Source organism: Muscardinus avellanarius (genome assembly GCF_963383645.1).
Source record: "Muscardinus avellanarius genome assembly, chromosome: 18".
Taxonomy (NCBI): Eukaryota; Metazoa; Chordata; class Mammalia; order Rodentia; family Gliridae; genus Muscardinus; species Muscardinus avellanarius.
The window spans coordinates 29,109,799-29,131,084 of record NC_137804.1 but is presented as its reverse complement, the minus strand read 5'-3'; the positions used below and the strand labels follow the sequence as shown (position 1 = coordinate 29,131,084).

At 42.2% G+C, this 21,286-nt stretch overlaps 1 protein-coding gene across 5 annotated transcripts in view; it reads left to right on the top strand.

The window, feature by feature from the left end:
- Positions 1-21,286, top strand: part of CACNA1D (calcium voltage-gated channel subunit alpha1 D) — a gene marked incomplete at both ends in the record, with an annotated part of 454,266 nt that overhangs the window by 301,526 nt on the left and 131,454 nt on the right. For 3 of the 5 annotated variants that reach the window (XM_080715698.1, XM_080715696.1, XM_080715694.1), the window contains 3 exons: positions 1,622-1,774; positions 2,243-2,439; positions 9,604-9,707. In XM_080715698.1, coding sequence (XP_080571824.1) covers positions 1,622-1,774; positions 2,243-2,439; positions 9,604-9,707 — 454 coding nt within the window. Of the gene's footprint in view, positions 1-1,621; positions 1,775-2,242; positions 2,440-8,923; positions 9,028-9,603; positions 9,708-21,286 lie in introns of all 5 variants that reach the window. The other 2 variants (XM_080715697.1, XM_080715695.1) reach the window with 1 other exon arrangement.

Below are 21,286 nucleotides of genomic sequence, written 5' to 3'. Positions count from 1 at the left end.
TAATGCTGTTAGTCATTTTTTTTGTCAAAAGTAAACACTTAAAGGAAATGCCTAGTGTTTTAGTTGTAATGAAGGATTTAGAAAGACAGGGTCTTACTGAGTCGGAATCCTCTTATCAGTCTTCTCTCCCTGACCTGCCCCTGCCTATTTCCAAATGTTGCTTATCATGGAAAATTTTGCTTTTATTGCTGATAAATATTCTTATCTTTGCTTGTCTTATTCTGACTTCTAATTTATTTAACTCTGAGCACCTCAACATGTTATATTATCTTTTTGAATAGGTGTTGGGAAAGTGAGAAGATACTAGAAAAGGGGTAGTTTGGAAGAGAAACAGTGGGTAAGGGAAGAAAGAGGAAAGAGTGAGCCATACATACTAGAAACTGAGGTCGTAAGAGGCAGGGGGATGACAGGCACTAAATAGGGCCCAGGAAGCCTGGGTTGTGGGCTCCTGCCCATGCTTCCTCCTTGTCCAAATCCTGAAAATTGCCCCACCACCCCTCTCTTCCTCCTCCTCTTTCCTTGGCAGCCACACCTGCACCCATGCTCTCATCTTCCCAGCCCACATTTCAGCTGTGTACCTTAATGTTACTTCAAGTGTTCAAACTGGACAAGTCTAAGGTTGCTCTCCCTCTTCTGCTTTCCCCCTCCCCTCCTTCATTTCAGAAGAGCCTCTTTCAAACACTGGTTTTGTTCAGGGCACTGGGATTTGCCTCAGGACCCTGGCTCAGATGAGCAGAGTACTTGCTAGGCACCTTCCTCCCATTGCAACCCGTGGTCAAGTTCTGGTCTCATCCCGGTCTTCACTCTGACCTAGCTGGGGAACCCCAGCACTCTGGACTACTTCTGTCTCTTTCACCTGCTGCTGTCCCAGGGTAGCTGCCTTTTGCAGAGAGACTAAAAGTCTGCCTCCTTGACCCATACTCAAAGCCCAGAATGGTGTGGATGCAGTCTGCTGCATCCTGATATTCTTTTCCACTGATACTCTTTTCCCTGATATTCTTTTCCACTGTCTGGCCAGCCATCAAGACTCAACCCAGCCCACATGGTGCTCACGCACTGCTCTGCTCTGGGTATGGCTTTTCCCTCCATGCCCACTGTGGAAACCCATCTGGCTCTGCTGCAGGGCCTGCTGGGTGGGCAGGAGCAGTGCTTCAGAGCTGTCCCTTCTCATCCTGCTTAAAGGAACTCTTCATACCTTTCTAACTACTTGCTGTACTCATATGGCACCTGAGTACTACCTGAGAGTAATTTGTGTTAAATTTTTGTTTCTTTCTAGAATATGACCTTTTTGAGAGAGGCACTTTTTGGAATACATCTTTATATTGCCCAGACCACCTGAGTGAATAGAGGATGTGTAAGGAGCAAATGAATGACTTTGACATTGGCGGTCCCTCTCTAGGCTTTCGTGTTCCCATTGTTTTGTGAAGGCAGTTGGCTTAGATTATCTTTAAGGTTCCTTTTTAGTTCATTTCACATCCAGGCTTAACATTATTTAGCTGCTTTGAAATATCTCTGAGTTTTATTATTATATGTCATAAATAGAACAAGCTTCATTAGGGATTATGTATGTGCCTCATCTGAGGTGTCTTCCTGGCTCACAAACTGACTTTTTCTCTCCTAGGTTTACAAGTTGTCCTGAACTCCATTATAAAAGCCATGGTTCCCCTCCTTCACATAGCCCTTTTGGTATTATTTGTAATCATAATCTATGCTATTATAGGATTGGAACTTTTTATTGGAAAAATGCACAAAACATGTTTTTTTGCTGACTCAGGTAAGTAACAAAAATGGTAATTAACCTAACATTAAAAAAAATGTGATTTTCCACCAAACAACTTTTGTGGTTTTAGGAAAATCCAAAACTTAAAGAAAGGGATAGGCAAGAACATATGCTAAATATGCCAGCAAGTCTATTAAGCCAACTAACTCTTGGTGTGTTCAAAATAAATGAGAATTTAATTTCCTTTACCATCCTGATTTCCTATGTAAGGTGTGCTTTAGTGAGTGAGGGACCTCTGTGAGGCAAACCAGTAATATTGTGCAGTATACACTTAGAAGGGGTTTTGTAGAGAGAGTACAGAATAGAGAGCAATGGGCCAGGCTGGAGGAAGCAGGGTTGGGTTCTAAGTGGACCTAAAGGGCGGCTGGGGTTCTGAGAGAGCATGGGAAGGAGGGAGATGTCCTGGGCTTGTGTCCTGCTGTTCCTCTCCCAACTGCTGGGACCTGCTTCCTCTTTTGACAGATATCGTAGCTGAGGAGGACCCAGCTCCGTGCGCGTTCTCAGGGAACGGACGCCAGTGTACCGCCAATGGCACGGAATGTAGGAGCGGCTGGGTCGGCCCGAACGGAGGCATCACCAACTTCGATAACTTTGCCTTTGCCATGCTCACTGTGTTTCAGTGTATCACCATGGAGGGCTGGACAGATGTGCTGTACTGGGTAAGCAGCCCGGGGAGAGTTTATAGCATGTTCTTCCCTTGGGCAAGGATTTTTTTTTTAGTGGGAGCCCCCAAAGTGTTGGCTGAAAAGGAACTCATGGAAGTCGGTTCTTTGGGAAGGGAGGCAGACCCTATCTTACGCAGCAAGCCTCATCATCCTGCTTCCTCAGGGTATAAGTTTCAGGTCTAGAAGGCTTCTGCATACTGTTGGCTCATGGCTGTGCAGTCCTCCACTTCCCCAGTGCAGCCTGGGGACTGTTGCCAACTGTTCCCAGGAGGCCAGGGCTGTCCTGATTAAACCTGAGAGCCAGAGGGTCATTTTCCAGGTGAAGAGGCCCCTTAACTTCAAAATGCTGAAACTGATCTTTTATACATGAAGCCAGATTATTCTACTAGATCCTGGAGGGAAGATAGGGAACAGAATATGGGTCCTTTCATGCTTTCTGTAACTTTAGCCCAACAGGGATTTCTTCCTGTTATAATATTTTCCCTTTGCATCATCAGCATTACTGTAAATCAGCCCAGCACATACCTTTAGCTCTCTTCCTTCCTTTTTGGAGCTATAACTTTTTGGCAGAGAGGATAGAAAAGGCATGTCAAGCCGGGCGTTGGTGGCACACGCTTGTAATCCCAGCGCTTGGGAGGCTAAGACAGGAGGATCGCGCAGGTTCGAAGCCAGCCTCAGCTACTTAGTGAGGCTCTCAGCAACTTAGTGAGAACCTGTTTCCAAATAAAATAGAAAATAGATCTGGGAGTGTAGCCTAGAGGTAGAAAGCCCCAGGTTCCATTCCTAGTACCACAAAAAAAAAAGAGAAAGAAAGAAAGAAAGAAAGAAAGAAAGAAAGAAAGAAAGAAGAAAAGAAAAGGCATGTCAAAATGCTAGGGCTAGTAGACTGCCCCAATAGCTGGATACCCTTTCAATGGCTAGGGTCTGATTCCTCTTGTTCCCTACAGAGCTAGAAGGGTTTGCTGTGAATACAGTACAGTAGTAATATAGCAGTTTCCCTGGGTAAGTTTGTGTATTGGTTGAATTTTACAAGCCCACAGAAGGTTCATGAATTGTTTTTATAAGACTTGTTGGGAAAAAACAGCTAACATGTAGATTTTGAGCCTAAATTCCAGTCCAAATGGGGTTACTTAGGATTTCAACAATAAGTTGCTAACAGGAAATTAGTAGTAAAGCACCTCTTGAGTTGACAGCTTCTGTTAGAAGACCTACAAATTGAGACAGTTTCTAAGTTCTCAATTTTATAGGATTTCATATTACTTCATAACTTCAGAGAACATAACATATAATGGTTATGAATATGTTTTACTTTCCTTTATTGGTGAATGCTATCCTTGCAAGATTGTGAAGTCCCTATACAGTTGACCCTCTGTATCCATGGATCCTGGATCCACAAGTTCCACCATCTTCCTGTTCAATCTACTGCAATTCAAAAATATCCAAAAATAAAAAATTGTGCCTGTACTGCTCATTTACAGAATTTACCCATTGCTGTTCCCTAAAACAATACTGTGAATTATTATATACATAGCATCTACATTGTATTAGAAACTAAAAATAATCCAGAGGCTGGGCATGGTGGTACATGCCTCTAACCCTGTACTTGGGAAGCTGAGACAGGAGGATCACAGGTTTGAGGCTAGTCTCAGCATTAGTGAGATCCTGTTTCAAAATAAAATAGTGCTGGAGGTGTAGCTCAAGATAGAGTGCCCCTGGGTTGTTCAATCCCTAGTTACACACACACACACACACACACACACACACACACACACACATCTAGAGATGATTGACAGTATCTGGGAGGTGTATAGGTCATATACAAATAGCATTTCATATAAGGAACTTAAGCATCTGCAAATTTTGGGATGGTGGTGGGAGGAGTTCTGGAACCAGTCTCCTGCAGATACAGAGGACGGCTATATCTTCAATGTTAGACAAAGAAGGTATGTTTTTATTTTTAGTGCCCAAGTGGGAGTCTAGTTTGATAAGGTTTAAGCATCATTAGGATGTTATGTCATGTTTTCACTTTTTACCTTCCTTTTTATAAGGATTGTAGGAGGGCTGTGTGTGTGGTGTGTGTGTGTGTGTGTGTGTGTGTGTGTGTGTGTGTGTGCGTGTGTGTGTGCCCACGCATGTGCATACCTGTTAATTATATTCTTAAGACAATACCTTTTCATTTTACTGGAGATGATATTGGGTGCATAGAGACCGTGGCCAAATGTGGGAACTCTCAGGTTAGGGAAAGTCTTTATTTTCACTTTTATCTCCTAAATTGCAGCTCTGAATCTTAGTGAGGCCTAGATTCCAGTCTTTCCATGAAGGTTCTGATAATTAGAAAAACCATCATCCAGACAACCCAAGCTCTGATCTGCCCTCACTCTAAACAGTACAGAAAATGACATTCTGACTTTTTAGAAAGTAAAAACCTGATTCCTCTCAGCTTTTCCTCACAGTTGTCAACTGCTGATCCAATATACCTTGACAGATGGATAATTTTATACATTGTATTGTATTTCTGAACATTAGTTCTCTCACAATTGCCCTGTTATCAAGCAGTTGAAAACTCTGGGAGTGTGGGCTTGAAGGAGAGACAATATGAGTTACATAGCATCTTTATGGAGGCGCTCAAGTAATTCATAAACATTATTCCAGTCTATATCCCTTTATAGGAGATCTGGGATCTTGAAGATGGAGATAGTGGGATGTAGAGACCACAGTCAATCTCCAGGCTCCTCCAGCAAATGGTGCTACCCCTCAATCTAGAGCAGGGGTCTGCAAACATTTTTGTAAGGGGCCACCTAGTAAATATATTTGGCTTTGCAAGCCATGTGGTCCTCATCACAAATATTCAGCTTTGCCATTGGATCTCAGAGCCTGAAATTTGAATTTTATATGGCATTTATGTGTCATGAAATATTCTTCTTTTGATTTTCCCCAAACTGTTTAAAGATGTAAAAGTTATTTTTAGCTTGAGGGCCATATAAAAAGAAGCCCACAAGCTAGACATGGCCCTTGGGTCATGGTTTGGAGTCCCTGGTCTATAGAGGAGCCCAGGAGTCTTTCATTGCCTCATGCCTCATGCCTCGTAGGCCATTTGTGAATTCCTCTAGAACACTAGGGGGCTGCTAAATAATGCTCTTCTAGAGTGTTCTTTATGATCTTACTCTGAAACACATCAGGATTATTTTAATTACTTGTTGATTGCATTTATTAACTCATCACAGAGAAAGGTAGGAGCCAGGGAACCAAGCCTTCCTAAGATTTTTATGGGCCACAGTCAGCTGGAGGCCACACAGCTGTGTCTTAGAACTGAACATCTCTGTCCAGCACAGTGTCTGGTACAGAGGAGGCTCTCCACAAAGATAAGTGACCATTATCATCCTTTGAGTGTACCAAGCCCATCGTCTCGTTAGTGTAGATGGGCCATGTCTGAGTATCTATTTTTATCCACAACTAGGGCATAAAAGGAACATCTTGGGAAACAAAGGATATTCTATTTTAAATATTGATTGCAAGCAATTCCCTCAGTCTTTAGGTGTTTGTATTTGGTGGATAAAGTCTTTATGGGGGATTATGTTGCATCTGGTCAAGTATACATTCAGTATTCTCAAGCTTATTTATGTTGTAATTGTCTAGTAAATGGTTGGCGGGTCTTGAGAAACGAAGAACAGTAGGTCCCATCTGCAGAAAAGGACACCTAGAACAGAAGTATTTGGCTGTGTGGGGAGAGAGATCATTAACTTCTTGTGGAAAAAATAATTAGAGTAGCTCTCTTATAAAGTGAGCTCCATAAACCCAATTAAAATGTCATTGAACTCACACATATTTGTTACCCACAAAGACACTAGGATATAGTACAGGGAAGGAGCTTTAAGGCTGGATAAGGCTAATTCTGTGATCTTAGGCAGGTCACTGGCTACAAGATACAGAATTAGATGTCATGATTTACTTTTTTTCTTTAAACTTAGAGGAAATGTTTTTAAATGTAGGAAGTTTTGGGAGGGAGCTATTCATCTAAATCCATCTTGGCCTGTCTGTGCACCAAGCTCTTTCTTCAGTGGCACACACACCTGTGAAGATGCTGGCTGTCAGACCCTAACAGGAAGTACTCATGGCCAACTGGCAGCCTCCTCCATTTAAGACACGTGGGGAATTCCTCTCTAGGTCATCAGCCAAGGGCTTGCCTTTCTCCTGCCCCATGCTATGGGGGAGTTACAAGCAGTGCACCAAGTTTCCAGCAGTGTTTCCGAAAGAGAAAACTAAAAGCCTTAAGTTGGCCTTTGAGACATAGATGTACATTTTTATTCTTTAAACTGAGAGAGAACTGATGCTAAATAGAAAATTCTTTTCTGAATACCAGGTGAGACTCCATAAAAGCTTTGATAGAAATATTTAAAAAATTAAACTAAATTGAAGTGCTTCAGCCTCTGTCAGTATCTCCGTCACTGATGAAAGATCATGCAGGCACAATCCCAAGCAGATACTTTGCCATCATATGGATATTTTGGGGAACAGTGTGGCAGTCTGATTTTTCCCTATGTGTATGGTAAGGTCTAAAAAATACTTGATTGAGAAGGTTTCATTGGGAGAAAGACCCTTGAGCTGAAGTTTAGTCTCTTGCCCACCAGCAGGGAGAGTTACAGCCTCCCATGGCTGTTTAACTCCAGCTTCCCCCCAGCCTTCCTTCTGACTGAGCAATCTGCCGAACACCTACTCTCAAGAAATAAAAAGGCACTTCATTTCTTTAAAGAAAAGTTTCCCTCCCAAGTGGAGCAGATAGCTGTTGCTGGAGCCCTGCTCTGCCTGGGGCTTGAAGGAGGCTGGGAAAGCAGATGGCTGGTCAGCTGACTTCGCCCATTGTAGGAGAGGGAGACTTCCTGATGGGAGCCCTGCAATCACACACACTCCCTTCCCCCAGGACACTCTCCTCTGTTCCAACAGAGGTTGAAACTGGGCCCAGGAGGTCTCTGTCACAGGTGTTAACTCAAGGCTAGGCTCTGGCCACCATACCAGGCAGCTTTTTTTTTTTCCACCGTGGGTTTTTAAAATAAGTTTAGTGGTATAGTCGCTTTGGAAGAATTACCCTCTGCCTTCCTGCTGAAATTAGTTTATCCAATTTAATTAGATCAACAATTGCAGCCACAGCCCTGGCTCATTCATTACTCTAATTGCCAATGTAAGATGTGCAGACTGATATGAGTTCTATTAAGCACATCAGTTTTCATGTGGCCAAACAGGTGTTTCATAAGGGATTTAATGCCCTCTCCCTAGCTTCAGCAACAGATGTTAGGTAATTTTTTTTAATGTTCTCTTTTCCTGTTTGGCTTTTGCATGAGGCAAACATTGTGAAACGCATAAGCCTCATTCTATAAAGCTAAAGCCTGGATCCAGATAATGTTCAGGAAGACAGACATTGAAAATCATAAGGGCTTTTACCTATGAGGCAGGAGAGAGGGTCTGCCAGATTCTTTGCTGGCCCAGGATTTGGAATATGCCAGCAGGGTCAGGCTTGGGGTCATCTGTTCTTTCTCCGGACTAGTCTTAACACTTCCTTGGAGATGTTTGCCCAACTTAATGCTGACCTATTCTGCTGGAAAGTTCCATCTAGCTGTTATCCTTAAAGCACCTGTTTGCTCTGGCATGAAAGCTGCTACCAGACCTCCCAGGGAGGGTCTGACAAGAAGGTCACATTTGAATGTGCAGCTTGATTTTGTCCAGAAGTAGGGTTGACAGGGTTTCCCTGACTGAGCCCTCTTTCACTTCTAGTTTCAATCGGAGCCAGTGTGAGGAAGGTGAGCTAGGTAAAAGCCAAGGTCCTTCTTTGGGTGCAAGTGAGAAAAATCCCATTTTCCAAAGCACCCTGAATGTGTCGGCTAATTGGCCTCTGAAACATTCTCTTTTTTGCATTTATTTATTTGTTTATTTATATTTGCACCCATTGGTTGCAGATAATCCAGATTTAAGGTTAGGTTACCTTGGATATGTTGGCTTCAGTAGAAGGCTTGAGGGAGGGAGGTTAACTTTTTAAAAAAATTTATAGAGTCAAATGTTTGTCTCTATAATTAAGACTTTTCCACCATCACAAAATTTAAAAGCAAAGTTAATGCTGACAACTTGGGCAGAACAGAAAATGGATTATTATTTCTAGCTAAGCACTACTTCTGTCCTCTGTCAAGGTCTCTTTTGAAAATTGCTTATCAGAGCAGTTTACCACGAGAAAGGGCCAAGTCCCAACTTACTTCCCTGTGTGCTAGTATTTGGCCTGAAAGACTGAGTGACTCTGTGTGTATGTGCGTGTGCATGTGTGTGTGTGTATACATGTGTGTATATACATGTGTAGGAAATATATAACAAATGTACATTGGCTGCTAAGTAAATGTTTAATTAAATGTATAGCATGCTCTCTCTAATGTGACCCTCTCTCCTTATTAGATTCTCCTATTAACTCACTCCTATGAGACCATCTTATTTCTTACAGATGAATGATGCTATGGGATTTGAATTGCCCTGGGTGTATTTTGTCAGTCTCGTCATCTTTGGGTCATTTTTCGTACTAAATCTTGTACTTGGTGTATTGAGCGGGTAAGCTACACCTCTTTCATCTTGAAAGCAGAGTCCTGAGGACAGTTGCCAAGACCACACAGGCTTCGCTAGAAGGGGCTGCCGGGTGGGAGCCAAATGCTTTATGTCTGCTTCTAGATGCTTTCTTTTCTACCAAGGCATCCCAAATCAAGCTGTTTCCTGGAACCTTACCAGCCTTTATGAAAGAATGTTATAGAATGATTATTGACCAGAAATTAATCAGCATTGTTGCTTGGGATTTAAATAGTTTCCATTGCTTGCCCTTTTGTCTGTCCTAATATGAGATGCATTTGCAATTGCTTTATTGGTCTGGATCCAAATTTAATGTACAAATTTAATTGGTACAAAACTGCCACTGAATGAACTGGTCTGGGCAGACTTTTGGTAGGCCCCATTTGTAGACTTCAGCAACAGAACATGTCCATATTTGAAGAAGAAAATGGAAGGACTTAGGCCTAGCCCCTGTCCTAGGAACATTGACCTTCAGCCAAAGCTCTGAGTGGTCTGGCAGTTGCACCTGGGGCTCTGCTCTTTAGTAAATGGATAACTGATAACTGATCTCCTTACATTTTACAGGTAAATGATGCGATAGGATGGGAATGGCCATGGGTGTATTTTGTTAGTCTGATCATCCTTGGCTCATTTTTCGTCCTTAACCTGGTTCTTGGTGTCCTTAGTGGGTAAGCAGTTGGATCAGTGTTGTACATTCTCCTGCTGCCGTGTGTGAGGCAGCTCTGCGTGTCTCCCAGCTGCTCTCTGATGGCTTTTCTGCATGCATTTGGACTCTGATGTCCCCTAAGTGTGTTGCTTTTGGATTGAACTGTGATTCTTTCTGCCTGTATCTGTCTGTGAGATTCTGTGTTTCTGATGCTTGCTAAACACTGTTAACTTAATGAAAATGTTTCCCAGAAGCATTTGGGTTCCAGTGTATAGAGGTGGATTACAAGTGAGTAAGCAGCTTCCCAGCCTGTTCTCCCCAGGAAAGGGCCTTTGTCTCTGGTGGTCCTCTTTCCATTAGTATACAACCTGCCCCCTTTTTGGTTACCCTTGGCATTGTGAATACTTTCAGTTGGTGTTTCAGATTTTGTTGTGAAGGAGTAATAAACATTAGTTAGCATATGCATATCCATTGGTTGCAAAGCTTCATTTCCAGATTGGGATTCTTTATTAGTATGGTTTTCTACTGCTGTCACCACTTGAATTGTCCCTCTAATTCAGTCTTAATTATGCCTAGGAGAATCTTTCTTTACAGCAGAATGATGATCATCTTTTGCACAAATATTTCCTATGGCCTTATCAGTCGCCATTTTTGAATTTTATTTTGTTTACCACCTCATTTCTGGGTTGACACCATGTAGAGGGTTTAGGGAGACTGGATGGGAAGGGGGTGCCTTGTGTTATAGGCTCTTCCCTGCCTTTGGTCAGAGATGCCATCCCGGAACCCTGTGGGCTCTGCTGCTATCCCTGAGGTACCCTGGAAAGCAGAGTTTCTCAAAGAAAGGAGCCGGGGGATATTTGTGCTCTCCCAGCAGCATTAGAGCACACAGCATTGCAGTGAGAGTCAGGTGGTACCTGAAGGCCCAAGTGGTGCCTACATCTCCCCAAGAGCCTTCATCATTACACTGAGCCCAGACGTTCTCAGGAAATAAAGTCGATGGACTTGATTCCAAGTAAGTTTATCTACTCCTTATCGTATCTTGCTCCTTTCCAGGCTGTGTGTCAGGGATGTGATGTCTTCATGTATGCTAAGTTAGAAAAGAGACCTTTCTTCCATTTTTTTTAAACACTGCCTTTTGAAGAATAGAAAGCAAGGCACACACTTGTAATCCCAGTACTTGGGAGGCTGAGACAGGAGGATTGCTTCTTCACGACCTGCCTCAGCTACTTAGTGAGACTGTGTTTCAAAATAAAGAATAAAAAATAGGGCTGGGGGGGTGTGGCTCAGAGGTAGAATGTCCCTGAGTTCAACACCCAGTACTTAAAAAAAAAAAAAAAAAAAAGGAGAGCAAGCAAGCAAGCAAGCAGAGCCTAATTATCCTTCCTGTGTAGCTTCCTTCCTTCCCTTCCCTCAAACCCGCCCTGCCTCTTTGCAGCGGGTGGACACTAGATTCCCAAGATTGAGTATGGTCATCTCCACACTGTGAACACACACTGTCATGTGAAGTAGTTATTTGGAATTGGCATAGGAGCCAGACCTCCCTCAGAGAGAGATGTTGGGGGCCAGGACTGAGCTGGGGGTGACAGCACTCCTCTGCCCTGCCCGGGCTTCCCTCTAAAGATCATATCATTTCACTGAAACTTTAAAAGGTTTCCTCTCAATAGGCCTCTGTGGCCTTAGGTTAGGTTGGAATGGTGAGACTGGCATTTATCCCTGGAGAAACTTTGCCACAGGAACTGCCCATACAAGGTTAGCAGCAGTTCTGTTGTGAATTCCTTGGCGCCTTTTGTCTCCCAAACCCAACTAAACTGACGGAGGCCATGGAAACCACTAATTTTAACAGTGCCAGTGACATGCCTTATCTCTTAGTTTCCCCAGGAAAGAACTGTTGCCCCAGCACGATGAAGCAGAGGTAGGAGCCAAATCATGAGGTGTTTAAAAAAGGAAAAGATAGGAGGAGATGCTCCACATCATAATGACGGGGGTTCAACATGCAACCCCTGGGGAGGTACCCAGAGGAGGAGAATTTAAAAAAGCATGCAGCCTCCTGAAACAACCAGTTTACTGAAATATATATCTTGAAGGAAAATAAGGTTTTGAAAAACATTATAACAAAAGGAAACTATAAAAGAGAATGAAAATGATAAATGAACCTTAAAAAGAAAACCCAAGACTTCAAGCAATTTTAGTTGTCATTTTATGTTGGGCTCATACTCTTGGGGGCCGCACAATGCCTCTACTCCCCTAGAAGGCCACTTTGGTAGGAAATACTAAGGGGTGCTTTGGGTGAAGTAAGAACCGTGTCTTAAAGTAGAGCATCTCAGCCATGGTGGCTGATTTGGCCAATGTTTCCTGAGTTTCTGTTGACTGTCAGGCTCTGGGCCAGAGACCAAAGTGCCAAGATGTCTGTGACATAGAGAGCAGCCATGTGCTCAGGTCTTAGCTGTGTGGTGGGGGCAGCTGTGTATACGCAGCGTAGTGTAGCAAGTGCTAGAATAGAAGTGTGGACCTGGGGGTGCTGGGAGACACATCTCAAAGAGGAGTCCAGGGGAAACAATGAGAGGCAGCATGCTTCCATCCCCATTAGACCCTGCCCTGCTTGCTGCATCCCCTTTCCTTCCCATTTGTATTTGTTGTTGTTGTTAAAGCAAATTTAATTTTTTTACTTTAATTTTAAGATTTTTTTCTTCACATTTTTTTGGGGGTGGGGAAACACTAGAGGTTACCGGAAGCCATAAGGACATAAATGTCCAGAAGAAGATTATTTCTGTTGCCTGGCCCCAAGGACTATGAGACCAACAGAAATGTAATTCAAAAGCGGTGAATTAAAGGCGCCCATCGTAGAAACTCAGCTGAAGACCGTGCACATTATTGTCTTAAAATGAGGAAAAGTCCAGATGCTGCTGTGTGTCTCTAGTCTGTTGACCAGTTTTTAAACGTTTGCTTATGCTCTTTGGCTCATTCTTTTTCATGTGACCATGCCATCCTATTGTGTTACTGCAGTGACTTTGATTTACACAGTTGATTTGGTATTTATATGTTTTTAAAGTATTGTAAAAAACTAATGATCTGGAAAAATCTTTGGTCTTAGAACTGACCCTCTTTTCTTCAAGGTGAGTATCAAATTTATGAACTTTATGCCCTGTATAGCCAAGCATTTGCATATCTCTGATGGTACTACTGTCTGGAGTTGCTGAGGATGGCTCAGCTAGGGCTGCAGTTTAGCATGAAGTTGTCCTTGAGATGCTCCTGTTAGGACCGAGGAGCAGGAACGAGCATCTCCTCTAAGTCTGTGGTCCAGACAGATTATGCAGGTCTCATCTTCTCACCCTGGTTTTTTAGAAGATTGGTGATTTTTTCACTTTTAAAACTATCCATGTATTTCTGTCCCATTTGAGTTTTTCCCTCAGTGCACTGGTACGTGAGAGAGTGTGGTGGGGCTTAGGTACCTGGTCTCTGTAGTGATGCCTGGCTGGATTCCTCGGGTGCAGTGGGGGCTGACTGACAACTGCACCTGCTTCTCCACCTCAGGACCTGCCTGCCTCTGGCCAGCCTGCAGTGGTAGTAACTGTAATTCAAAGTGGAGGACTCTCTAGGTTCCTGAGGTGTGACACAGACCCCCATGAGTGGCCTAGAAGACCTGGGTTCTGTCCTACCAGTGCTCTCAGTCACCCAGAGCCTCAGTCTCCTGAGGCTCCTGGTTCCTGGACCAGGAATAACCCAGCCTTGCCATCTTTCTCACGGGATGGTTTAAAATAATGATGAATATAGACTTGCTTCAAGAACTATGCAAAGGATTTCACATATTTAACATATCCTTATCTGAAGTTCATAGATCTCTCTCTACTCCCTTCCATGGGTGATATGGGGACAGTGAAGGGGCTCTTTGAAATTCTGACATGTAGCATTTTTTGAATTTTTCCAGAAAGTGACCACTCCCAGACCTATTTTATACTTTTTATTTTTGGAAACAGGGTCTCATAAACCAGCGCGGCTGGCTTTGATCCTGTGTGATCCTCCTGTCTCCACCTCCCAAGCACGGGGATTACAAGCGTGCGCCACCATGCCTGGCATGAATACATTTTTATATCACTAGAGGCCTGTATTTATTTATTTATTTATTTATTTATTTATTTATTTATTTATTTATTTTTATTGGTACTGGGGAGAGAACCTAAGGGCATTCTACTTCTGAGCTATACCCCCAGACTTTTTTTTTATTATTTATTTTGAAGCAGAGTCTCACTGTGTTGCAGTGGGCCTCACTAATTAGCTGAGGCTGGCTGTGAACCTGCAGATCCTCCTATCTCAGCCTTCTAAGTACTGGTATTACAAGAGTGCAGCACCATGCTCAGCTACTATAGACCTATTTAATCTTTAGGAGTTTTCAGAGAAAATGGATGAATTGAAGCATTACAGAAAAGCAAGGTGAATGCCAGTCATGGTGGTGCATGCTTGTAATCCCAGTACTTAAGAGGTTGAGACAAGAGGTTCGCAGGTTTGAAGCCAGCCTCAGCAACTTAGTGAGGCTCTCAACAACTTAGTGAGAGCCTGTTTCTAAATAAAAAATAAAATAGGTGTAGGGGTATAGCCTGGAGGTAGAAGGCCCCTGAGTTTCATCCCCAGTACTGCCATAAAAAAAAGAAAGAAAAAGTAAGGTGACTTTGATCTTTCTTAATGTCACACTCCATTCTGTGTACAGTCATGTACTAGGGGCCTAGTCGAAAGGATGGTGACTTATGAAATCTCAGCTTCCTAAATCACAGGTTTGTGGTATAGAGTGGAGAGGGAAGGTGATAATGGCACTGGTGAGACTGAAGACTGGCTGATATCAGAATTTCATAGAATGGAATCTGGTTTGGGGCATCATGACTTCTTTGCTTGTCCGTTTATATTTATGCCATTATGGGGCAGACAATCTTTGATTTCTTCTCTTTGAATATTGGCTCAGGAGGCAAAACACAGCAGTAGGTGGTGGTTTATCACCTGTGCAGTACATGTTTTCTAAGTGGCTATAGACCCTCTGGGAACAGACATTCGTACAAACTTGTCATGACTAGGATTAAACTCTTTCATTCAACACTATATCAGCACCTACTGGTAGAAAATGAACAGCAGAATTTCCTCTTGTATATACATCTCTGTTATCTCTGCAACTTGGAAGAGCAGTTGAGTTGCTTAAAAAGTTAAAAGGATATTGTTGAGATCATGGGATATCCAGGCAATGAGTGTGGTTTGTTACCATTGTGTTACAGAACAGAAATGTATTGAGTTAATAAGAATCCTATATCTTGTCCAACAGAAAGTTTTTGGCAAATGCTACCCATAGAAGTCTAGTCTAAAAACAAAGGAGAGTGGAGGACCCTTTGTAAGTAGTACTTAGTATTAAAAATGTTTTTCCTTGGCCGGACGTGGTGGCGCATGCTTGTAATCCCCGGGGTTGGGAGGCGGAGACAGGAGGATCGCGCAGGTTCGAAGCCAGCCTTGCTGGCTTAAGAGACCCTGTTTCCAAATAAAAATATAAAATAGGTCTGGGAGTGTAGTCCGGAGGTAGGAGGGTTTCCAGAAACCCCAGTACCACCAAAAAAAAAAAGTCTTTGTAATTAGTAATGATCAAGCTGCTGGAATGCCAATGACCCTGTTAACCATAGTTTGTAGCAAAATACTCCCACACAGTTAGCTAGACTACTCCATATAGTTGCATATCCCTTTTCTTGAACCTTGAAGTGATGTGAATGGAATTGATGCTGAGATTGAAGTGCTGAAAAAGCCAGGATCCTTTAAATCTTAACCTTACATGGTTTCGCTTTGATAGAACTAAAGAGAAAAGCGGGGCTTAAGAGCCCTGCTAACAACCAATTTCCATTACCACAAAACCAGCGCCTTTCATAGCCAGAAAACACCATCAACAGAAAAACAAAAAAACCACCAGGCTCCAGAGAGAAAGCTGACTGAGAACAGAGCTCAGGGCCACAGAGGAGACACACGCGCCCGAGGACGCGGCAGCAGCGCCATACTGCCGGCGGCAGCGGCGAACTCATCGGACGGCTACAGCAAGCGGAGGTGAGCCGCTGCGGAACAGCCAGGCGGGATCTTTCGGTGCAGAGAGGATTTAAAGCTCCCAGTGGCTGAGCTCAGCCCACGCTGCAGGGATTCAGAGTGGAAATAAAAACCAGAGAAGAAAAAATACGCCAGCCTCATGGCCGAGGGCGTGGCCGCGGCGCCATTTTGCCACCGGCGGCGGAAGCAGCAGTGAATTCGCCGAATCCAGCACAGCTACATCTGCGTACTCAAGAACAGTGAGTCAAATTGTGGGCCACAGAGGAGAAATCCCAGTACTGTACCTCACTGAGGTACTCACTGTACCCAGTGAGGGAGTGGTGGTGGCAGAGATACCACACCATAGGAGAACGTGCAACCTGGCACCCCCCATAGTTTAAAGCAGCCTCTATTGACTCCCTGGGTCAGAGACTCTGTGATAAAACCCAGTAAAGGAGTAGTGAGGTCTGAGATACTACTGACTCGAGATCCAGAACACCTTAAGTGAAGTTATAGTGACCCAAGGGAAGAACCCAGAGAAGGCACAAACATCCGAAATCATGGGAAAGAGGAATAATACTGGAGCAATGAATGCCGCCCACAACCCCACAACATCAGAACCTGATAAAACAGAAAATCAGAGATTTCTAGAAGATCAAATCAGGAAAATAACTGTAGAAATAATAGAGGTGCTTCGAAAAGAACTCAGAGAGAGCCAAAAAGAGATAAAGGATGCAATTAATGAAGTAAAGGCCTCAATTCAAAGCACAAACAACCGATTAGACCACATGGAGAACAGAATCTCGCTCTTAGAAGATGAGCAATCCAAAAATGAACGCATGGTTTCTAATCTCGGAAAAAATATCCGACAGCAGGAATCTGACATTGAAGAAATATGGGCCCATCTTAAGAGAGCTAACCTAAGAATAATTGGAATAGAGGAGGGAAAAGAAAGTGACACCAAAGGGATCAACAATCTCTTCAAGGAAGTAATAGCAGAAAATTTTCCAAACGTAAAGCAAGAGGTTGATACACAGGTCCAGGAAACTTATAGAACTCCCTTTAGACAGGATCAGAGAAGAGGATCCCCACGCCACATAATTGTCAAAATGACCAATGTGGAAGCCAAGCAGAGAATCTTAAAGGCAACAAAAACAAAGGGCCAAGTGACATTCAGAGGCAAACCAATTAGAATCACTCCAGACTTCCCAAACCAAGTCATGAGAGCCAGAAGGGCTTGGAGTAACATATTCCAAACTCTGAAAGAAAACAACTTCCAGCCAAAAATTTCCTATCCAGCAAAACTTTCTATCAAATTAGATGGAGAAATAAGAAGCTTCCATGAAAAACAGAAACTGAAGGAATTTATGTCTTCAAAACCAGCGCTAGAGAAAATACTCAAAGAGATTAACTACAAAGAAGAAATAGGTAACACTCACCAGAACCAGAGAAACAAGATTTTCCATCCAACAGACAACTAAGATTGGTTATCTGTGGAGATTCATTATTTATGTTAGTCTTTTACCTATCTCTAAATTGTATTGTTTGCCTTTATTGTTGTTAATTTTTAGGATTTCTAGTTAGAATATTAATATACCTTCAGATATAGCATTTGGAAATATTTTATCCAATTCTATTAGTAACTTTTAACTCTGTTTACATTGTCTTTGGATATACAATATTTTTTTTTATTTTTTAGGGAGTTTGTATATTCTTCTGTTTCCTGTGCCATTGAAATCATATCCAAGAAATCACTGCCAATTTCAATGTTGTGAGGTTTTATGACCCAGATTTTCTTCTAAAAGTTTATAGTCTTAAGATTTATATTTAGGTCTTTTATCTATTTTGAGTTAATACTTGTATATGGGATTAGGTAAGGGTCCAATTTTATTCTTTTCCATGTAATTATTATTTTTCAACAATATTTAGTTAAAAGATTATTATTTCCACCACCAAATGTTCGTGGAAACCTTGTCAAAAATAACTTGACAATATAGGGAAGAATTTAGCTCTAGGCTTGTATTTAACTCCAATGGTTTATATATCTGCCTTTAGAACAGTACTACACTGTTTCAATTATTGTAGCTTTATATGGTTTGAAATCAGAAAATATATATCTGCTAGCTTTGTTCCTTTTCAAGATCGTTTTGGGTATCTAGAATTCATATTCCATATTAGGATAGATTTTTTTCTGAAAAATGAATATATAAATATATGATAGTTTCACCCAAAAAAACAGAAAAAAATATGCTCTGGTAAGAAAGAAAGCAAAAAGTAATATTGAAATGTTATCTTTAAATCATCAAAAGCTTGGCATCAGACAAATGAAACTGTTATGTGAGATTATCATTTTTAATTTTGGATAAATTGCTATAATACTAGATGTCAACCACTAAGCCAAGCATGGGAAGGAGGGATGGGGAGGGAATGGGGTGGGGATCGGGTGGGGGCTGACTGGGCGATGTGTGCATGTATGTCTACAAAAGTTTGTATCCCACTATGATGTATGAATACAGTGCACCAATAAAATAAAAAAAAAAAATAAATAAAAAAAAAAAAAAAAAAAAAAAAAAAAAATAAAAAAAATGAAGCCTCAATTTGGTTTTAAATGAAAGAATGCTAAATTTCTTTTTCTAGTAAAGAACCAGGCTAAACATTTTTAACACTGAGCTTTCTTGTTACAGAGCTAAATGGCTGTCAGGGGTAGCTGGCAGCAGACTCCTGGTGCTGTTGGTACCATGGGACAGGAGGAGAACAGGTTGGTAGCCACACCTGACTTTAACAAGTGAGTGGTAACCTCTCTGCCACTAGCTTGCAGCTACTGTTTCCATATAAATGGTTGTTGGGATCAGTAAAAACAAGGTAAGTGAAAGTTTTTGCTGATCCTTGTTTCCATCAAGCTGATGTCTGTTTCCCTGGCAACAGCAGCAGACAGCAGTCAGGCTGATAGATTCAGTAGAGCACTCTCACTTGTCAGCTGTGGCTATCATCTGTTCCCAACCATGTTCTTTTTGATAACACATAGCAAAGACCTCAGAGGACCCAGAAGGCACTTCTGGCTACCCATGCCCCACTGGTCATCTGCTTTTGCCCATGGTGAGCTGGGCCCCAAGCAGAGACTCTCAGCAGTCTCCCCACCATCTGTGCTCTGGCGTATTGCTATGCAGCTTAGGAGAAGGGAAATGCTGTTGAGGGCAATGGTGTTGCAGGGTAGACTGTTGAGTCTGTTGATCTCAAATCCTAGGGGAAGAGAATTCATTACTGTGCTTTCATGTACAGACCTAGCTCTTTAGAAAGCTCATGATACCTTAATAGTTGAAATTAAAGTCATAATTTTCCTGTGTTCACTGTTCAGCTGGTGATTAACAATTGCCATTACTTCCACAATGAAAAGGATGTTTATGAGTTTAATAATTTGACTTCTTTGGAGAAAAATGTTGATGACTGCCTCCAAGATGCTACTGACAACCTTATGTAGTTTTTTCTTCTGTGTAATACTCTTTTTACAGGCTAGTAAAATTGCTTATAGAGGCCAGATATGGTGGCGCATGCTGTAATCCCTGTATTTAGGAGGCTGAGACAGAAGGATTACAAGTTCAAGGACAGCCTCAACAAGTAGTGAGATTCTCATCAACCTAGGAGACCCTGTTTCCAATAAGAAATAAAATCAGGCTGGGAGTGTAGCTCGAAGGTAGAATGCCTCTGGGTTCAATCCCCAGTAAAACACACACACACACACACACACACACACACACACACACACACACACACTTGCTTACAGAGATCAAATACTGGTATTTGGTACTGCAGGGCATCCCAGTTTATAGACACCAGTATGTCTATTGTATGTGGAACCTCACTGTTCTTCTTTATTAAGTTTAACAGTTATTTCTTCCCTGGATTTTTCACTTTAATATTCAACAAATGTATGCACCCAAGGTGTATCATCTGACCCTGTGAGACAGCATTTATAGGTCCCAGGGCTCAAGGAAGTGCTCACTACTGCCTCAGTGTGTGAGATGCGTGCTCCTGGGGAGAGGCACAGAATGAGTGTTTGGTTTTAAAGTTACTGTTTTTATTTTTATATACTTCTATTGGTGCATTTTAGTCTCACTTCATAATGTAGTTCATATGATAGTGAGATACATGCACACAACACTTGGTGGGCTTTCTCCTGCTCCCTCCCCATTCCGCATTCCCCATACAGGTGTTGAGATTGACATTGGTATATTACATATGTGCATAATGTGTGTGGATGGAAGTGATTCCTTCATTGAACCCCTCTCTCGCTCCCCATTTCTTCCCCCTGACTACCTCCTCAGCTCCACTGAAGTTTCTCCTCCATTATCTGAAGCCCCTCTGGTATCCCAAAAAGGCACTGTTTTTAAAGGAAGATATTTTCTGTGAAACAAAAGTGTGCAATCCAGAGCTCTATCTTTGAAAATTAAATGAGAAACGGAATCATAGTACTATGAGAATGTAGATTGGCTATATTGAAGAGCATGGAAACACTGTGGATTCTGTCTTTGGAAGGGTTTTTGAATGATTTCAGTCCTCAACTCTCTGGAACAGAAAAATCTATGCTTGTCCCGAAGGCAGTTTTTAGGGCTGACCCTTGAATACTTTCGTACTACTTGGTTGGATTCAATATAGCAGATGAATAAGCAGCATCAAATCTTGCTAGATACTCTTTTCTCTTATGAATACTTTTTAAGTGCTCACACAGTGGAAGATGTATCTGCCAAGTGTTCAGTAGGTGCTGAGGTCATAATGATGAGCTGAAACAGAGTTTCTGACGTCATGAAGCTTATGTCGAATGGGGGAAGCAAAACTAAAACTTTATCATAGCCAGGCGTGATGGCGCACACTTGTAATCCCCGTGCTTGGGCGGCTGAGACAGGAAGATTGTGCAGATTCAAAGCCAGCCTCAGCTAGTTAGTGAGGCTCTCAGCAACTTAGGGAGACCCTGTTTCTAAATAAAATATAAAATAGGTCTGGGAGTGTAGCCCAGAGGTAGGAGGTTCCAATCCCCAGTACCACACACAAACTTTATCATACTTTGAAAGAAAGGTAAACACTCTGTCAGAGTGTTTAAATGGGCACAAGTAGTGTCTGTCTAAGGGTTGTGGGACATATCCTAGAAGAAGTGAAGAATGAATACATAGCCCTCATATCCAAGCAAGAAGGAGAAGAGGCTTGAGCAGTGTTCAAGACAAGGAACTCATGCAAAGGCCCTACAATAGGAAGAAGCAGATGACATTAGAGGAATTAGACCAGGATGGTAGGAATCCAGGGAGCTGGTAGGTGGGCAGAGCAGAGAAAAGAGAGACTAGCCAGTAGAGCCCAGGTGATATATGTCTTTGTAGACCATGTCATAGACTTTGGTGATTTGTTGGAGGATAGGAAACCCACGGATGAAATTTTAGCAAAAAATGATATGATTTAAATTTGTATTTTGTAAAAATTATGCTATGTTTTGATGTCACCAGAATATCTTAAAATGCCTCAAGAAGATAAATTGGTAGATAGATAGACAGATGTCTGTATAAGTGGTAAAAGAAA